The sequence below is a fragment of the Macrobrachium nipponense genome, chromosome 4 (genome assembly GCF_015104395.2).
Source record: "Macrobrachium nipponense isolate FS-2020 chromosome 4, ASM1510439v2, whole genome shotgun sequence".
NCBI classification, from domain to species: domain Eukaryota; kingdom Metazoa; phylum Arthropoda; class Malacostraca; order Decapoda; family Palaemonidae; genus Macrobrachium; species Macrobrachium nipponense.
The window spans coordinates 145,479,292-145,499,055 of record NC_061100.1 but is presented as its reverse complement, the minus strand read 5'-3'; the positions used below and the strand labels follow the sequence as shown (position 1 = coordinate 145,499,055).

Genomic DNA, 19,764 nt, shown 5'->3' with positions numbered 1-19,764 from the left:
ACACACACACACACACACACACACACACACACACACATATATATATATATATATATATATATATATATATATATATATATATATATGTATGTATGTATATTGCACTTTACTGATCTTAGTAAATCTTTCAAGTAGTGTGAGAACAGGACATTTCCCTTCACTGGGTGGAAGGCTGTGGAAGGCTGTATGCCCCTCTGGTGCCATCCCCTCTAAAAAACAAAAAGTGTAATAATATGTGTAAGGCCTAGGGTTATAATTAATGATATATTGCCAATATGTTCGCAGTGACCTATTGGAATGTGGAGAAGCAACGACCCGAGAAAAGCTGATCAATGGTTTCTGTGGGTGGCGTGATATTAAAACTGCATAGAAAGACAAGTCAATGTACTCAGTTCATGAACTCTTTTCAAAAGTGCCTTTGGGAAACTGGTTGCAGCCAGTAATGTGAGGCATTGTCGAACTGTGCGTTCGTATGTGCGTGTGCGCCTCTTCTTTTTATAATGCATGATACCCAAGTCTATGGTGGATTTGGCATAGAGGCGGCTTTGAGAGAAAGGCAGGATGCCGTGGTGCTCTCCGAAAGTGTCTTTATAATATAGTGCTTGAAATATTCCGGTTGCTTGGGTGAGTCCTATAATATTTTAGCCAAAGAGTAGCTTGTTATCTATTTGACATTTTTATAAGGATATCCAATCTTTAATCTCTGTTGTTAAACTTATGTGTGTACTTACGAGGTGTTTCTTATGTCTTTGAAACAGACGGTTCTGGCAAGGAACCATGGGGGGGACCGAGGAAGTCCCGATGGATAATAGACATTTGGTGTGACCATTACTATCTACACATTTTACTGTTGGGGTTTTTTAACTGAAGTAAGTTAGTCAGTAAGACTTGATTGATTCATTATCTTTTCATTGTAAATAAATGTGTTTTTTATAATGCAACTCTCTCATTTCGATTACCGTGTAGAGAGAGAGAGTGAGAGAGAGAGAGAGAGAGAGAGAGAGAGAGAGAGAGAGAGAGAGAGAGATCGCTTGGCGAGAGAGAGAGAAAGAAAAGTCGCGAGCCGCTAGTTGCTTAGAGAGAGAGAGATTTGTTTGTTGTTTGGCTGACGCTCGAGTTACACGTTTACCAAATGAATAATGAGGAAATATCCTCATTACAGGTGGTGGCAGCTGGTGAAAAAGTGGTATAAAAGAGTTTTTTTTATGCCTGGGAACGCCAATGAAGAGATAGGTGACCAGTTAAAAATAAAGGGGTTATGGCTTAGTGATAGTTTTCGAACAACAAAGCCTTTGTGGGATTGTGGAAAATTGTTAAATTGTTAGTTTTCAGTTACTAAGTGAGAAAAAATGAGAAATATCTATCTGTTAACTGCACAAAGGGGAGAGGGAAGCATTTTATTGGACTCAGCATTTTTCCCAGGCAGTCCGCCTAGAAGCAATGCAGCACTCAGTGTGACTCTTGTGTGTAATGTCGAGTGCATCCCAAGATAGTCGTGCATGTGTTACGGGCGTGTCGTGCCCGAATTCCGAGTTCTTTTTGTTCCCATTATGAAGTGGTGAGTGTTAAAAAAACATTGTTTGTTAAGGGGAGGGTTTTTTTTAAATATTTCAGTGAAATGGGACGGGTTTAAGAGGTCAAAAATTTTTTTCTTTCTTTCCCCATAGTAGCAGAGAAATGACGTGTTTTTCTTTATTGGCGCGTGTTTAGAATAGACGCATTCGTCTTTGTTTAATATAAGGGTGCATAAAGATGTTTTTTATGCATGCGAACTGTGCTTGGATAGCATATTTCGCTTGGAGACAAAGCGCCCACCATTTTTTACGGGTTCAGCAGATTTCTGCTAACCGGCGCAGGGAGGCATTGCATGGCGGGTACTGCCTGCCTAAGGGGGTATTGCAAGGGGACTACTGGCCTACCTCGGGGGATAGTGCATGCGAGGGTACTGGTGTATACCTCAGGGGGGTCCTCAGACACTGTTCAAGGGGAGATGGGTACTGGCATGCCTCGGGGGTATCACTTGACTGAGGGGGGTGTTCTATCGCTTCACTGGGAAGTGTTTCAATGCTCAGTGGGGGGGAGAAATTTGTTTTTTCTCGGTGTGGGTGAACTCCTCCTTCCTTTTTTTTTTTTTCTTTGTTGGGCTGTTGGAATACGAGTCTGACCTTGACAATGAATGCTAGGACATCAGCTGATTGATTAGTTGATGAGTGAAACGCCCGTAGAGTTTATTTAGAAAAGAGATTTTCTTTCTCTTGGATGAAGAGAAAAGGAAATAAAAAGAGATTTTTTTTTCTCATGAATGAAGAGAAAAGAGAATTGAAATGCATTGTATGGGTGTATGTTTTCCTTATGCCTTGGAAGACACAAATATAATGGGGATACACAGATTATTATTATTTTTTTTGTGTAGGAGGGATTACTTTGAAAATGCTGCCGAGTGGTGGTGTATGGTAATGCCCGATGCCATGAATGGTGTTGGTTTTGGGTGTGGCAATGGTGGTATATCATGGTGTTGCATCTGGTGTTGATTGTGTGCGTTTGGCAATGCTGGTGTATGCTATTTGAATTTCACCCTTACTTGAGATCTTTGCAAGAGAATTGTTACTGTGGAGAGTTATTATTATTATCAATAATTGTTATTGTATGAGATGTGTCACGGGAGGGTTGCTTAAGTATAATTATCATTACTTGAGACTTGTTTTACGAGAGATTTGAGATATTTTATGGGAGATTATTTTATAATTATTACAGATAATTATTCATGGAGAATTATTACAATGAATTATGGGAGAAAATTTTGAGGTTAATTATTTGTTGAGTTTTTGTAACTTTGGAGAATATTTCAGTCATTCATGAGCGATGAGTTTTGCTGAATCTTGATGAATCTGACTGAATCTTGGTGAATTGTGTTGAATTTTGCTGAACTTTTGGTGAATTTTGTGCTGAATTTTCTGGGTGAATAGATAAGCATTGACATTGGTGATGTTTTTTTTATACTAAATCTAGTGATTTTGATGATAGCAATTTTGGTGATTTTGCTGATGGTGATATTTCTGATACTGATCTTTTTTATACTAATATGTGGGTGTTGTAATGCTATCAAGGGTGGTGAAATCTTTTTTAAATTTGGGAGGAACTAACAACACATTATTTTTGTTTTTTCCTTTTTTTTATGAGTTCAGCAGATAATTGCTTGACATCTAGTGAGTCACGGGAGATAGTTAACAATGCCTTTTTAGAAGTTAGCCATCGCTGACACAAGTTTTTTTTATCAAGGGTGAATTTGAATTTATTTTTTCTCCCCAGTTGGTGTGAATATTTTTTTAATATCTCAGTTCGTGACTTAGAAGTCATTGTTCGGGAACGTGTTTGTGTTTCAGCTATGTGATGCTGTGGAGAAATATACGGGAGAATTCTTGCATGGTTTTGAATGCATACGTAATGGCACTACATTTTTTCTCTGGATATTTGTGTTCCAGAAATTGTGAGTTTCTTACACAATACATTTGTTGTATTTGTGACAACTTTGTGAGAGATAGGAAACTTGGTTAAGTTTTCTAGTGGCTTATGTCGTAGTGCATATGGAGAAGTCTTGGCTAAGACACTTTGTACTTGGAGTTTTATTATAATGAGTTGTGGCACATTGGTGATTTTTTCTAGAATTTCCTAGACAGTTTTTATTTGCCGAGTTTTTGCCCTTTTTTTAGCAATTATGCTAAGGAGAGAGTTTTATAGTTTTTTACTATAACATTGAGTTATTCCCTGGAGAATTGAGATATATTATTTGGAGATATAATTGGAGGTGTATATTATTTTGGAGTTATAATTTGAGATATAATATATTGGAGATATATTTTTGGCCATTTTGATATTTGCCAATGGTGATGAGAGCTATGTTTAGTTCAATTATTTTGCAGCCATCTTTGTTGCAAATGGAGACACATTTTGGAGATTATGGGGCAATATTTGTGAGTGTGTGAGTTAAATGCTTTGAGTGCACATTTTTTTGGAGATGGGATTTCATTTTTTTTTATTATCCTTTTTGGAGATATATTTTTTGGAGCCTTGTTTTATTCCACATGGAGTATTGGTGAAATAGAGGTAAATATTTTTTATTCGCCGAAATACAGGTGACTATTCTTTATTTCTGGAGTGGTGGTTTTTTATTAACATATGGCTATCGGAGAAATAAGAGGGAATATGTGGATGTGGTTATTAACCAAATGGAGGAAATATTTTTTTCACCGGAGTGGTGTTCTTATTAATATGGTGTCACATATTTATATATGGAGGTGGAATTAATCTTTGGCAGGTGACCCTTTTTTGTGGTTATGGAGTTTTGTTTTTTTGAGCAAAGAGAAGATTTCTGTGGTTCTTTCTTTTTGGTTTCGTGACTATTTAGAGGCGAGTGGCATTACTGCATTACGAGTCCTATGGAGATGTGTGCATTTTTTATGTTCACAAGTGTGTTATTTTTGGAGGCATATAATTGGGCTGTGTCATGTTGAGAGAATACGTCTTTGAGACAAATTTTTGAACACATTAGTCATATCCTGGAGTTAATTTTGTGAAATGTGTCAGTTGGACCTTTTTCTGTAGAATCATGAGTTTCCAAACTTGTGTGTCTGACTGGACATTTTTTATGCTGCTGTTTGAGCTCACGTCCGCAGACGGATTTTCTGCTGACAAGCGCTGTGTGCTGTTCCTTTTCCTCTGATGGTGATTGCTCAGAGTTTTTGCAATATCTGGAAATGTTGACAATAGCATTTCACGAAAGCGCATGTGTGAGAGTTTGCTTTCTGGCAAATTCCGTAGCTATTCACGGGGCATTTCTTGGGAAAAATGTGGGGTTATGCATATTATACATATACTATGTATTTTGTGATGGGGGAAATCTACTTGTGATTATCTTTTTTTTGTTTTTCTTCTTTTTCCTACGAGAGATATAATTGGGGATTGAGCTTAAATAGCATTTCTTTTTGGAGGGGAGATGTGATTTATCGGGAGTTGTTATTTACGTAAATGGGAGTTTGACATTAAGTCTCGTTGTAATTAATTATATGAGCAGTAAAGGGGATTTTGCTGTTAAACTGGAGATTTTTGCTGATTTTGTGGGTTGTTTAGATATCAGAGCTTGAGAGAACATTTTTGGGTCTGGGAGTGTTACGTGATTTTTTTTCCCTTGGGCTCATTACGATTTTTTCCTTTTTTTTTACTTATGAGAACATTCAGGTTTGAAGTGTGAGTGCAGAAGTCCGTGGAGTTGCTGTGAGTTTTTAGTTGTGTGTGTGCTGATGTGTGAGTTTGGAGAATTGAGTTGGAGAACTTGATGTTTTTTTTTTCCTTGAGAGTTATGATAATGACTTGTGATTTAGTATTCAAATTAAAGGGAGTTAATTGGGAGACGTTCAGTTAGTATTTCTGACCTTTTGAGATCATTGTTTGATAGAAGTAGTATGTCTGGGGTTAATTCTTTTTCGATTGACCAATGACTTGACTGACATACTAACACACCAAAAAGTCGTTTCCCAACGCTAGCAAGACGTCCACCAGCCGTGCAGAGAGGTTGCTGTCGTTTGTCCATGGTGATCACGAGAGTCTACAAGTTCTACGGAGTTCAACAGTCTTTTGGGGATCTGCAGAAGTCGTTAGAAGTCTTCTACAATGAGGGAGGCATTCCGTCTTCCTACAGTCTGCTACAGTTAGAGCAGCTAGTTGTAGACAAAGAGGGATATTCAAGAATCCAAGATGAGAGAAAATTCTAGTGTTATTTGGAGAAATGAGGCGTAACAGACTTTATTTTATAATGCCAGAGATGTGCAGTTATTACTTATATTTTATTTTAAGCCAGCCAATGTGTTTTATATTATATAAGCTATTTTGTTTGACCATTTTGCTAGGCGGGGGCTAGCATTTCGAGGTGGCCGAGCTGTGTAAGGCCTGGGGTTATAATTAATGATATATTGCCAATATGTTCACTGTGACCTATTGGAATGTGGAGAAGCAACGACCCGAGAAAAGCTGATCAATGGTTTCTGTGGGTGGCGTGATATTAAAACTGCATAGAAAGACAAGTCAATGTACTCAGTTCATGAACTCTTTTCAAAAGTGCCTTTGGGAAACTGGTTGCAGCCAGTAATGTGGGGCATTGTCGAACTGTGCGTTCGTATGTGCGTGTGCGCCTCTTCTTTTTATAATGTATGATACCCAAGTCTATGGTGGATTTGGCATAGAGGCGGCTTTGAGAGAAAGGCAGGATGCCGTGGTGCTCTCCGAAAGTGTCTTTATAATATAGTGCTTGAATATTCCGGTTGCTTGGGTGAGTCCTATAATATTTTAGCCAAAGAGTAGCTTGTTATCTATTTGACATTTTTATAAGGATATCCAATCTTTAATCTCTGTTGTTAAACTTATGTATGTACTTACGAGGTGTTTCTTATGTCTTTGAAACAGACGGTTCTGGCAAGGAACCATGGGGGGGACTGAGGAAGTCCCGATGGATAATAGGCATTTGGTGTGACCATTACTATCTACACATTTTACTGTTGGGGTTTTTTAACTGAAGTAAGTTAGTCAGTAAGACTTGATTGATTCATTATCTTTTCATTGTAAATAAATGTGTTTTTTATATGCAACTCTCTCATTTCGATTACCTGTTAGAGTGGAGAGAAAGAGGTGAAGAGAGAGAGATCGCTTGGCGAGAGAGAGAGAAAGAAAAGTCGCGAGCCGCTAGTTGCTTAGAGAGAGAGAGATTTGTTTGTTGTTTGCCTGACGCTCGAGTTACACGTTTACCAAATGAATAATGAAGATCATATCCTCATTACATATGTATACATATACATACATCCATACATATATACATATATGTATAAGTGTGTGCATTAAGCTACGTCCTTTAATATCCAATTCGCTCTACCTCGGAGTACATATATTTTCATGTGTTAACTGAAGGCGATTTCTTGTTTTAGTTGATAATAATTTCATCTTCTTGTGGATTCAAACCAGCGCACAGCGGAGAAATCAGGACTTCAGCGTAGTTACCGACTCGGCCAACAACTAACGTCACTAAAGTCCTGATTACGCCTTTGTCCGCTGGTTAGAATCCACTAGAGGACGAAATTATTATCAACTAAAAAATGAAATTAAATTTCGGTTAACATATATAGAAATATAGTAATTCCGAGGTAGAACGAATTGGATATTAAAGGACTTTCGTAGCTTAATGCATGTACATGAATCACGGTGATGTGACAAAAATTCGTATATGTATATATATAATATATACTATATATATATATATATATATATATTAGTATATATATATATAAATATATATATATATATATATATATATATATATATATCTATATATCATATATATATATATAACTATATATATATATATATATATATATATATATATATATATATATATATATATAGTACACTCCAAGTGAAATCTTTATAAGCGTGTATTCAAAAAGAGAAGTCTGTAGTGTAGTGAGTACGTGTGGAGTGGCTGAAAGGTTGTTGGGTCTTGTGACTGAGTCTATACTCCTGTGTCTACACTACTGTAAAATATGTCACAAGTACACTTAAGTAACTTATCACACACACTCACACCAAAAACAGGCTGAACACAAGGAATGACTTATTGGCAATACTAACTAGTTAGGTGCATCAGACGAATCTAAGATTGGCCAAAGATTCACTCTCCACTTATGGCCGTTGACTTGTTTTCAACATAACTGTGATGTGTGGACGATAAGATGCCGATGCTTGTTTGCGACATGCTTTACTGCAGTGTACTAGACAAACTCATAGGTTTGTGTAACGAAAATGTGGCTTAGCAGGAAAGTAGGTGGTGCTAACAGGTAAGATATATATATATATATATATATATATATATATATATATATATATATATATATATAGTATGTAAAGACAAAATCCGCTAAGGAAAGAGAAGCAATGGAGTTCTGTAATGCCTTCCGACTTCATGTTCTTTATTCAGAATCCGCTATTGTAAAGCTTACTCCCAGTTGCAATTTCAACCTTAGCCCTGTGATGTACTATTTGGACCCTTGTTTTAGTTAAATGTTCATGAATGATCCATAAGATAAAGTCACTGACTTGTTTATAAATAGTTACCTCAATATATATATAGTTTACCAAGTGTAGAGTTATCGAGTTGTACTTTCATAACTTTTCTTGGTGGTCACTCACCAATCTTGTGTAATCTTTTAATTGTCTTGTCCATGCTTCTGAATTTTTGACCGTGTTTTGTTATGTCGACTAATTCTTCAGTTGATTGGATTCCAGGTACATATTTTTTCCTTTGTAATCCCCATTTATCATTTATACGAGCTTTCTTTGTTAACTTATTTTTATATTTCTTCAGTCTACTTAGTAAAGGACGAGAAGTCGAAAGGGCTTGCAGAACTCCATCGTTTCTCTTTCCTTCGTGATTCAGTTAAATACATACATACAAACATTCATGCAGATATATATATATGTGTGTGTGTCTGTGCGTGTCTGTGTGGATATATAAATGTGTATGTTATGTATTCCCTATGTGGCATACTAAACAAGCTATGCCATAATGTCTCCACATCAGATTAATTAAAACTTTGGTGACTGGATTCCAGTTTATGAACAGAAATAACTCTGCTTCCTATTTTTTTTACCTCTTTATTTTTCTTCTACCTCGTCTTCCTGGTAATCCAATTTATCTTTTTACTGGGCGAAGTTTATAATTAAATTTTCTATATTATCTACCAAAGTTCAAGAAAGGTCAATAGTATTAAGACAAGATGCCAGGAATATTCATAAGAATCCCAAACCAATTTTTCGTTAATAACCGTTTTTATAAAAAAGAAAAAAAATTATGAAAAACTAAAAACTAATCATGTGAACCTAGGAATCAAATCAAGTCCAGTATACACGAAATTCAAATTTCTATGTATTTTAAAGTTTGCGTTTATTGTTAAATGTCAATTTTTCACAAAACGGTGGAATAACAGCCTACAGAAAAATAGGACAAAAATAAATCATGAGAAATTAAAGAACGATGGCTGAATGAATAAACCAATATATAGAACGGAAATGATTTAGGTAAATGAAGATGATTTTAGGTAACAATACAGCCACATGTAAAATCATTACCAAAAGCCTCCTCCATGTTACTGTATTTTGGTCATGTGCAATGCTGAGTTACTAAAGAAATCTAAACTGATGAGTCTACGAAACTGAGAAGTCTATTCTAATAAGAAGCGAACATTTAAAATAAATAAATATTCAAGTTATAATTACATACCCAACACTTAATATTGACAATTAAATGGCGTGCCCTGTTTTTATATTCTTTTAATTCAATATTTTTGTGGAATCGGTTACGAGGCGGTCAAAAACCCGTTGTAGAATGGGTTACAAGGCAGTGAAAACCCCATTTGTAATGGGTTATAATGCAGTGCAAAACCCAATGTGGAATTGATTGCGAGGCAGTGGAAACCCCATTGTGGAATGGGTTACGAGGCAGTGACAGACCCATTGTGGAATGGGTTACGAGACAGTGAAAACCCCGTTGCAGAACAGGTTAGTAGGCAGTGACAAACCCGTTGTGGAACGGGTTACGAGACTGTGAAAAACCAGTTGTGGAATGAGTTACGTTGCAGTGACAATCCCCTTATGGAATTGGTTAAGAGACAGTGAAAACCCCCGTTGCAGAACAGATTAGGAGACAGTGAAAACCCCGTTGCAGAACAGGTTAGGAGACAGTGAAAACCCCGTTGCAGAACAGGTTAGGAAGCAGTGAAAACCCCGTTGCAAAACAGGTTTGGAGGCAGTGAAAATCCCGTTGCAGAACAGGTTAGGAGACAGTGAAAACCCCGTTGCAGAAAAGGTTAGGAGGCAGCGGGAAACCCATTGTAGAACGGCTTATGAGGCAGTGACAAACCCCGTTGTTGAACGAGTTACGAAACAGTGAAAAACCCATTGTGGAACGGCTTTTAAGGCAGTGTAAAACCTATTGCAGAAAGAGTTATGAGGCAGTGAAAAAACTAATTGCGGAACGGGTTACGAGGCAGAGGAAAACCCATTGTGGAATGGGTTATGAGGCAGTGGAAAACCCATTGCGGAACGGGTTACGAGTCAGTGAAAAAACCCATTGCGGAACGGGTTACGAGTCAGTGAAAAAATCCATTGCGGAACGGGTTATGAGGCAGTGAAAAACCCATTGCGGAACAGGTTACAAGGCAGAGAAAAATCCATTGCGGAACGGGTTATGAGTCAGTGAAAAAACCCATTGCGGAACGGGTTACAAGGCAGTGAAAAACCCATTGCGGAACGGGTTACGAGTCAGTGAAAAAACCCATTGCGGAACAGGTTACGAGGCAGTGAAAAGCCCATTGCGGAACGGGTTACGAGGCAGTGGAAAACCCATTGCAAAATGGGTTATGAGGCAGTGGAAAACCCATTGCGGAACGGGTTACGAGCCAGTGAAAAAACCCATTGCGGAACGGGTTACAAGTCAGTGAAAAAACCCATTGCGGAACGGGTTATGAGGCAGTGAAAAACCCATTGCGGAACAGGTTACGAGGCAGAGAAAAATCCATTGCGGAACGGGTTACGAGTCAGTGAAAAAACCCATTGCGGAACGGGTTACAAGGCAGTGAAAAACCCATTGCGGAACGGGTTACGAGTCCGTGAAAAAACCCATTGCGGAACGGGTTATGAGGCAGTGAAAAACCCATTGCGGAACGGGTTACGAGGCAGTGGAAAACCCATTGCGGAACGGGTTTCGAGGCAGTGGAAAACCCATTGTATAACTGGTTACGAGGCAGTAAAAAACCCATTGCAGAACGAGTTACGAGGCAGAGAAAAATCCATTGCGGAACGGGTTACGAGGCAGTGAAAAATCCATTGCAGAACGGGTTACGAGGCAGTGGAAAATCCATTGTAGAACGGGTTACGAGGCAGTGAAAAACCTATTGCAGAACGGGTTACAAGGCAGTGGAAAACCCATTGTAGAACTGGTTACGAGGCAGTAAAAAACCCATTGCAGAACGGGTTACGAGGCAGTGAAAAACCCATTACGGAACAGGTTAGGAGGCAGTGAATACCCTGTTGCAGAACAGGTTAGGAGGCAGTGAAAATCCCGTTGCAGAACAGGTTATGAGACAGTGAAAACCCCGTTGCAGAAAAGGTTAGGAGGCAGCGGAAAACCCATTGTAAAACTGGTTATGAGGCAGTGACAAACCCCATTGTTGAACGAGTTACGAAGCAGTGAAAAACCCATTGTGGAACGGCGTTTGAGGCAGTGTAAAACCTATTGCAGAAAGAGTTATGAGGCAGTGAAAAAACCAATTGCGGAACAGGTTTGGAGACAGTTAAAAACCTGTTGTGGAATGGGTTACGAGGCAGTGAAAAGCCCATCGCGGAAGGGGTTACGAGGCCGTGGAAAACCCATTGCAAAACGTGTTACGAGGCAGCGGAAAACCCATTGCGGAACGGGTTACAAGGCAGTGAAAACCTTATTGTCGGAAACGGGTTACGAAGTCTCGAGAAAAAACCCCCCCCCCCCCCCCCCCCCCCAGCTTGAAATGGTGTTCCCGAGGCAGTGAAAAACAAATTGGGGAACAGGGTTACGAGTCAGTGATAAAACCCATTGGCGGACGGGTTTTTGCGGAGTGGAAAACCCCTTGCGGACGGGTTACGAGGCAGTGGAAAACCCCATTGCGGGAACAGGTACGAGACGTGAAAAACCCATTGCGGAACGGGTTACGAGGCAAAGTGAAAAATCCATTGCGATGTTACGAGGCAGTGGAAAACCCAATTGTAGAACGGGTTACGCAGGCAGTGAAAAACCCTGCAGAAGGGTTAAGAGGCCAGTGAAAACCAATTGAGAACGGGTTATGAGGCAGTAAAAAAACCATTGCAGAACAGGTTACGAGGCAGTGAAAAACCCATTACGGAACAGGTTAGGAGGCAGTGAAAAACCCATTGTAGAACGGGTTACGAGGCAGTGAAAAACCCATTGTACAACGGGTTACGAGGCAGTGAAAAACCCATTGCGGAACGGGTTACGAGGCAGTGGAAAACCCATTGTGGAACGGATTACAAGGCAGTGGAAAACCCATTGTGGAACGGGTTACGAGGCAGTGGAAAACCCATTGCAGAAAGGGTTACGAGGCAGTGGAAAACTCATTGCGGAACAGGTTACGAGGCAGTGGAAAACCCATTGTGGAAAGGGTTACGAGGCAGTGGAAAACCCATTGCGGAACGGGTTACGAGGCAGTGAAAACCCCATTGCAGAACTGATTAGGAGGCAGTGGAAAACCCATTGCGGAACGGGTTACGAGGCAGTGGAAAACCCATTGTAGAACGGGTCACGAGGCAGTGGAAAACCCATTGCAGAACGGGTTACGAGGCAGTGAAAACCCCATTGCAGAACTGATTAGGAGGCAGTGAAAAACCCATTGCGGAACGGGTTACGAGGCAGTGGAAAACCCATTGTAGAACGGTTTACGAGGCAGTGGAAAACCCATTGCGGAACAGGTTACGAGGCAGTGAAAAACCCCGTTCTTGCACGAGTTAAGAGGCAGTGAAAAACCCATTGCGGAACGGGTTACGAGGCAGCAAAAATCCAATGCAGAACAGGTAAGGAGGCAGTGAAAAACATGTTGCAGAACAGGTTGCAAGGGAGTGAAAACCCCATTGCGGAACGGGATAGGAGCTAGTTGAAAACCCTTTGCAGAATGGGTGACAAGGAAGAGAAAAACCCATTGCAGAACAGGTTAGGAGCCAGTGGAAAACCCATTGTAGAACGGGTTATAAGGCAGTGAAAACCCATTACAGAATGGGTTACGAGGCAGTGGAAAACCTATTGTAGAACGGGTTACGAGGCAGTCAAAATATATTGCCGGAACGGGTTACTAGGCAGTGGAAACGCATTGCGAACGGGTTACGAGGCAGTGGAAAAACCCATTGCGGAACGGGTTCGAGGGGGGGGGGGGGGCAGTGGAAAACCCATTGCGGAAACGGGTTAGCGAGGCGTGAAACCCCATTGCAGAAAACAGAGGGCCAGTGGAAAACCCATTGCAAAACGGTTTACGAGTCATGGAAAAACAATTGCGGAACAGGTTACAGGGCAGTGGAAACCCTTCCAAAGAACGGGTTTAGAGTCAGTGGGAAAACCAATTGCGGAAACAGGTTACGCGGCAGTGGAAAAACCCATTGCGGAACGGGTTACGAGGCAGTGGAAAACCCCATTGCGGAACGAATTTACGAGGCAGTGGAAAACGATTGCGGAACGGGTACGAGGCAGTGGAAAACCCTTGCGGAACGGGTTCGGGGCAGTGGAAACCCCATTGCAGACCGGGTCGAGGCAGTGGAAACCCCACCCTTGCAAAACGGGACGAGTCAGTGAAAACCAATTGCGGAAACAGGTTACGAGGCAAGTGGAAACCCATTGCAGAAGGGGTTACGAGTACGAGGTCGAGTGGAAAACCATTGCGGACAGTTACGAGTCAGTAAATGAAAAACCCATTGCGAACGGTTACGATCAGGTTGTAAAACCATTGCGGGAACTGGTTACGAGGCATTGTGGAAACCCAATTGCAGAACCGGGTTAGGATGGCCAAATTGGAAAACCCCATTGGGCGGAAAACCCCGGGTTGCGGAATGGTTCAGTGAAAACCCAATTGCGGGGAACGGGGTTTTACCTAGGCAGTTGGAAACCCAATTGCGAAAAACGGGTTTTACGAGGCGGGGGAAAAACCCAATTGCGGAACGGTTATGAGGGCATGGAAAAACCCATTGCGAACGGTGACGGAGGCAGTGAAAAAACCCTTGCAGAACGGGTTTTACTAGGCAGTGGAAAAACCCATTGCGGAACGGGTTTACGGGCAGGCAGTGGCAACCCAAATTGCGGAACGGGGTTACGAGGCAATGGTTGGACATTGGCCCATTAAACGGGAGGCTAAAGTTGGAAACCCCATTTGGCCCAGAACGAGTTAGGAGGCAGTGGAAACCCCATTGCAGAACGGGTTACGAGTCAGTGGAAAACCAATTGCGGAACAGGTTACGTGGCAGTGGAAAACCCATTGCGGAACGGGTTACGAGGCAGTGGAAAACCCATTGCGGAACGGGTTACGATGCAGTGGAAAACCCATTGCAGAAAGGGTTATGAGGCAGTGGAAAGCCCATTATAGAACGGGTTACGAGGCAGTGGAAAACCCATTGCGGAATGGGTTAGGAGGCAATGGAAACCCCATTGCGGAACGGGCTATGAGGAAGTGGAGAACCCATTGCGGAACGGGTTACGAGGCAGTTAAAAACCGATTGCGGAACAGGTTACGAGGCAGTGGAAAACCCATTGAGGAACGGGTTACGAGGCAGTGGAAAACCCATTGAGGAACGGGTTACGAGGCAGTGGAAAACCCATTGCGGAACAGGTTAAGAGGCAGTGGAAAACCCATTGCAGAACGGGTTACGAGGCAGTGAAAAACCCATTGCGGAACAGGTTAAGAGGCAGTGGAAAACCCATTGCGGAAGAGGTTAAGAGGCAGTGGAAAACCCATTGCAGAACAGGTTAAGAGGCAGTGAAAAACCCATTGCGGAACGGGTTACGAGGCAGTGGAAAACCCATTGCAGAACGGGTTATGAGGCAGTGAAAAACCCATTGCAGAACGGGTTACAAGGCAGTGGAAAACCCATTGCGGAACGGGTTACGAGGCAGTGAAAAACCCATTGCGGAACGGGTTAGGAGGCAGTGGAAAACCCATTGCGGAACAGGTTCAGAGGCAGTGGGAAAACCCATTGCAGAATGGGTTACGAGGCAGTGAAAAACCCATTGCGGAACGGGTTACGAGGCAGTGGAAAACCCATTGCGGAACGGGTTACGAGGCAGTGAAAAACCCATTGCGGAACGGGTTACAAGGCAGTGGAAAACCCATTGCGGAACGGGTTACGAGGCAGTGAAAAACCCATTGCGGAACGGGTTACGAGGCAGTGGAAAACCCATTGCGGAATGGGTTTACGATGGCCGTTGAAAAACATTGCGGAAACGGGTTACGAGGCAGTGGAAAACCCATTGCGGAACGGGTTACGAGGCAGTGGAAACCCCATTGCAGAACGGGTTACGAGGCAGTGGAAACCCCATTGCAGAATGGGTTACGAGTCAGTGGAAAACCAATTGCGGAACAGGTTACGAGGCAGTGGAAACCCCATTGCAGAACGGGTTACGAGTCAGTGGAAAACCAATTGCGGAACAGGTTACGAGGCAGTGGAAAACCCATTGCAGAACGGGTTACGAGGTAGTGGAAACCCCATTGCAGAATGGGTTACGAGTCAGTGGAAAACCAATTGCGGAACAGGTTACGAGGCAGTGGAAAACCCATTGCAGAACGGGTTACGAGGCAGTGAAAAACCCATTGCAGAACAGGTTACAAGGCAGTGGAAAACCCATTGCGGAACGGGTTACGAGGCAGTGAAAAACCCATTGCGGAACGGGTTACGAGGCAGTGGAAAACCCATTGCGGAACGGGTTACGCAGTGAAAAACCCATTGCGGAACGGGTTTACGAGGCAGTGAAAACCATTGCGGAACGGGTTACGAGGCAGTGGAAAACCCCATTGCGAACGGGTTAGGAGGCGTGGAAACCATTGCAGAACGGGTTACGAGTCAGTGGAAAACCAATTGCGGAACAGGTTACGAGGCAGTGGAAAACCCATTGCGGAACGGGTTACGAGGCAGTGGAAAACCCATTGCGGAACGGGTTACAATGAATGGCCCATTGCAGAAAGGGTTATGGAGCAGTGGAAAGCCCATTATAGAACGGTTTACGCAGTGGAAAACCCATTGCGGAATGGGTTAGGAGGCAATGGAAACCCCATTGCGGAACGGGCTACGAGGAAGTGGAGAACCCATTGCGGAACGGGTTACGAGGCAGTGGAAACCCCATTGCAGAATGGGTTACGATCGTGGAAAACCAATTGGCGGACAAGTTACGAGCAGTGGAAACCCTTGCAGAACGGGTTTACGAGTATGGAAAACCAATTGGCGGACAGGTTCGAGGCAGTGGCAAAACCATTGCGGAACGGTTCGCAGTGGAAACCCCATTGCAGAATGGGTTACAGTCCAGTGGAAAACCAATTGCGGAACGGGTTCGAGGCAAGTGAAAACCCATTGCAGAACGGGTTTACAAGGCAGTGAAAACCCATTGCGGAACGGGTTACGAGGCAGTGGAAAAACCATTGCGGAACGGGTTCGAGGCATGAAAAAAAAAACCCATTGCGGAACGGGTTACGAGGCAGTGGCAAAACCCATTGCGGAACGGGTTACGAGGCAGTGGAAACCCCATTGCAGAACGGGTTAGGAGGCAGTGGAAACCCCATTGCAGAACGGGTTACGAGTCAGTGGAAAACCAATTGCGGAACAGGTTACGAGGCAGTGGAAAACCCATTGCGGAACGGGTTACGAGGCAGTGGAAAACCCATTGCGGAACGGGTTACGATGCAGTGGAAAACCCATTGCAGAAAGGGTTATGAGGCAGTGGAAAGCCCATTATAGAACGGGTTACGAGGCAGTGGAAAACCCATTGCGGAATGGGTTAGGAGGCAATGGAAACCCCATTGCGGAACGGGCTACGAGGAAGTGGAGAACCCATTGCGGAACGGGTTACGAGGCAGTGGAAACCCCATTGCAGAATGGGTTACGAGTCAGTGGAAAACCAATTGCGGAACAAGTTACGAGGCAGTGGAAACCCCATTGCAGAACGGGTTACGAGGCAGTGGAAAACCAATTGCGGAACCAGGTCGAGGGCAGTGGAAAACCAATTGCGGAACAGGTTACGAGCAGTGGAAACCCATTGCAGAATGGGTACGAGGAAGTGGAAAACAATTGCGGAACGGGTTACGAGGCAGTGAAAAAACCCATTGCAGACACGGGTTACCAGGCAGTGGAAAACCCATTGCGTTCCTCTTGAACGGGTTACCGATGGCAGTGAAAACCCATTGCGGAACGGGTTACGAGGCAGTGAAAAACCCATTGCGGAATGGGTACGAGGCAAGTGGCAAACACAATTGCGGAATCGTTACGAGGCAGTGGAAACACATTGCAGAAAGGGTTATGAGGCAGTGGAAAGCCCATTATAGAACGGGTTACGAGGCAGTGGAAAACCCATTGCGGAATGTGTTAGGAGACAGCGGAAACCCCATTGCGGAACGGGCTACGAGGAAGTGGAGAACCCATTGCGGAACGGGCTACGAGGCAGTGGAGAACCCATTGTGGAACGGGCTTCGAGGCAGTGGAGAACCCATTGCGGAACGGGCTACGAGGCAGTGGAGAACCCATTGTGGAACGGGCTACGAGGCAGTGGAATACCCATTGCGGAACGGGCTACGAGGCAGTGGAGAACCCATTGCAGAACGGGCTACGAGGCAGCCAAAATCCATTCCAGAACAGGTAAGGAGGCAGTGAAAAACATGTTGAGGAACAGGTTACGAGGCAGTGAAAACCCCATTGCAGAAAGGGATAGGAGCTAGTTGAAAACACTTTGCAGAATGGGTGACAAGGAAGTGAAAAACCCATTGCGGAACAGGTTACGAGGCAGTGAAAAACCCATTACGGAACGGGTTACGAGGCAGTGGAAAACCCATTGTAGAACGGGTTATGAGACAGTGAAAAACCCATTGCGGAACGGGTTACGAGGCAGTGGAAAACCCATTGCGGAACGGGTTACGAGGCAGTGGAAAACCCATTGCAGAATGGGTTACGAGGTAGTGGAAATCCCATTGCGGAACGGGTTAGGAGGCAGTGAAAAACCCAGTTGTTACAGTTACAAGGCAGTGAAAAACCCATTGCGGAACAGGTTATGAGGCAGCCAAAATCCATTGCAGAACAGGTAAGGAGGCAGTGGAAAACATGTTGCGGAACAGGTTACGAGGGAGTGAAAACCCCATTGCGGAACAGGTTAGAAGGCAGTCAAATACCCGTTGTAGAACGGGTTACAAGGCAGTGAAAAACCCATTGCGGAACGGGTTACGAGGCAGTTGAAAACCCATTGCGGAACGGGTTACGAGGCAGTGGAAAACCCATTGCGGAACGGTTACGAGGCAGTGGAAAACCCATTGTGGAACAGGTTACGAGGCAGTGAAAAAACCCGTCGTTAGGTAGGTTACGAGGCAGTGAAAAACCCATTGTGGATTGTGTTAGGAGGCAGTGAAAAACCCCGTTGTTGCACGACTTACAAAGCAGTGAAAAACCCATTGCGGATTGGGTTAGGAGGCAGTGAAAAACCCGTTGTTGCACGACTTACGAAGCATGACCCATTGCGGATTGGGTTAGGAGGCAGTGAAAAACCCCGTTGTTGCACGACTTACGAAGCAGTGAAAAACCCATTGCGGATTGGGTTAGGAGGCAGTGAAAAACCCCGTTGTTGCACGACTTACGAAGCAGTGAAAAACCCATTGCGGAACGGGTTACGAGGCAGCCAAAACCCCTTGCAAAACAGGCTACAATGCAGAAAAAACCAATTGCAGAACCTGTTACGAGGCAGTTAAAACCCATTGCAAAACGGGTTACGAGGCAGAAAAAAACCAATTTCGGAACAGTTTACGAGGCAGAAAAAAAATAATTGTGAAACAGGTGACAAGGCAGAGAAAACCCATTGCAAAACGGGTTACGAGGCAGTGAAAAACCCATTTTGGAATGGGTTATGTTTTAGTGAAAAAACCATTGTGGAATAGGTCACAAGGCAGGGAAAACCCCATTGCGTGATGGGTTACGAGGCCGTTAAAACCCATTGCGGAACTGTGAAACACCATCATGAAACGGGTTATAAAGAAGTGGAAAACCCATTGCAGGACGGGTTACAAGTCAGTGAAAAACCCATCGTGAAATGAGTTACGCGACAGTCAAAAACCCATTGTGGAATAGGTTACGAAGTGGGGAAAAACCCATTGTGGAATGGGTTATTAGGCGGTGAAAAACCCTGGAGCATCACAAAAAAACATAACTTAGAAGGAAAATTCCACAGCATTTCCGAGAATTTTTTTTATCAGAAAGAATATAGCTGTAAAACACCGAAGAAAATAAATTCTTAAAAAATTGTGGCCCCCCCTTTGAAGCAACCGACCATTCTTAAGAATTTCACTCGTCATTTAACACGCTGCACATCATTTGGAGAAGGAAACCTAAGACTTTGAAGGTCATATTCAGAAAAAATGTAAGAAAATAAACGACTCGGTTAAGCATGTGAGCAATAACGTAGCATCTTCTCTTCTCTGAATCCTTTATATAACAGGCTAACGAGCATGAGATTTTAAATTTCTCTCTCTCTCTCTCTCTCTCTCTCTCTCTCTCTCTCTCTCTCTCTCTCTCTCTCTTTTTCTCTCTCTCTCTCTCTCTCTCTCTTACTCATACTCTGTGTGTGTGTGTGTGTGATTTAACATATACATTAGAAATAAACGAAGAAATAATAAATCTCTCCTTATCTCTGATACCTCGCGAAACAGGAATCAGTTCACTGCACATTTTAGATTTCCAATCTCTCTCTCTCTCTCTCTCTCTCTCTCTCTCTCTCTCTCTCTCTCTCTCTCTCTCTCTGTTAACATACATTGAAACTAAATGAAGACAATGAACCTCTGTCTGTGATACGTCGCGAGACTGAAGAAATAATCAGTTCACTGAACTCATTTAAACTCATTTAATTCTATTTCAAACCATCGTCCTGAACTCAACGAGTTCCTTGAAGCAATCATC

At 43.0% G+C, this 19,764-nt stretch overlaps 1 protein-coding gene across 1 annotated transcript in view; it reads left to right on the top strand.

Annotated features, from left to right (window-relative positions):
- Positions 1 to 1,535: 1,535 nt before the first annotated feature.
- LOC135211259 (uncharacterized) overlaps positions 1,536 to 19,764 on the top strand; it is a 49,983-nt gene continuing 31,754 nt past the window's right edge. The window contains exon 1 of the mRNA XM_064244555.1: positions 1,536 to 1,558. Coding sequence (XP_064100625.1) covers positions 1,551 to 1,558 — 8 coding nt within the window. The 5' untranslated portion in view covers positions 1,536 to 1,550. The remainder of the gene's footprint in view (positions 1,559 to 19,764) is intronic.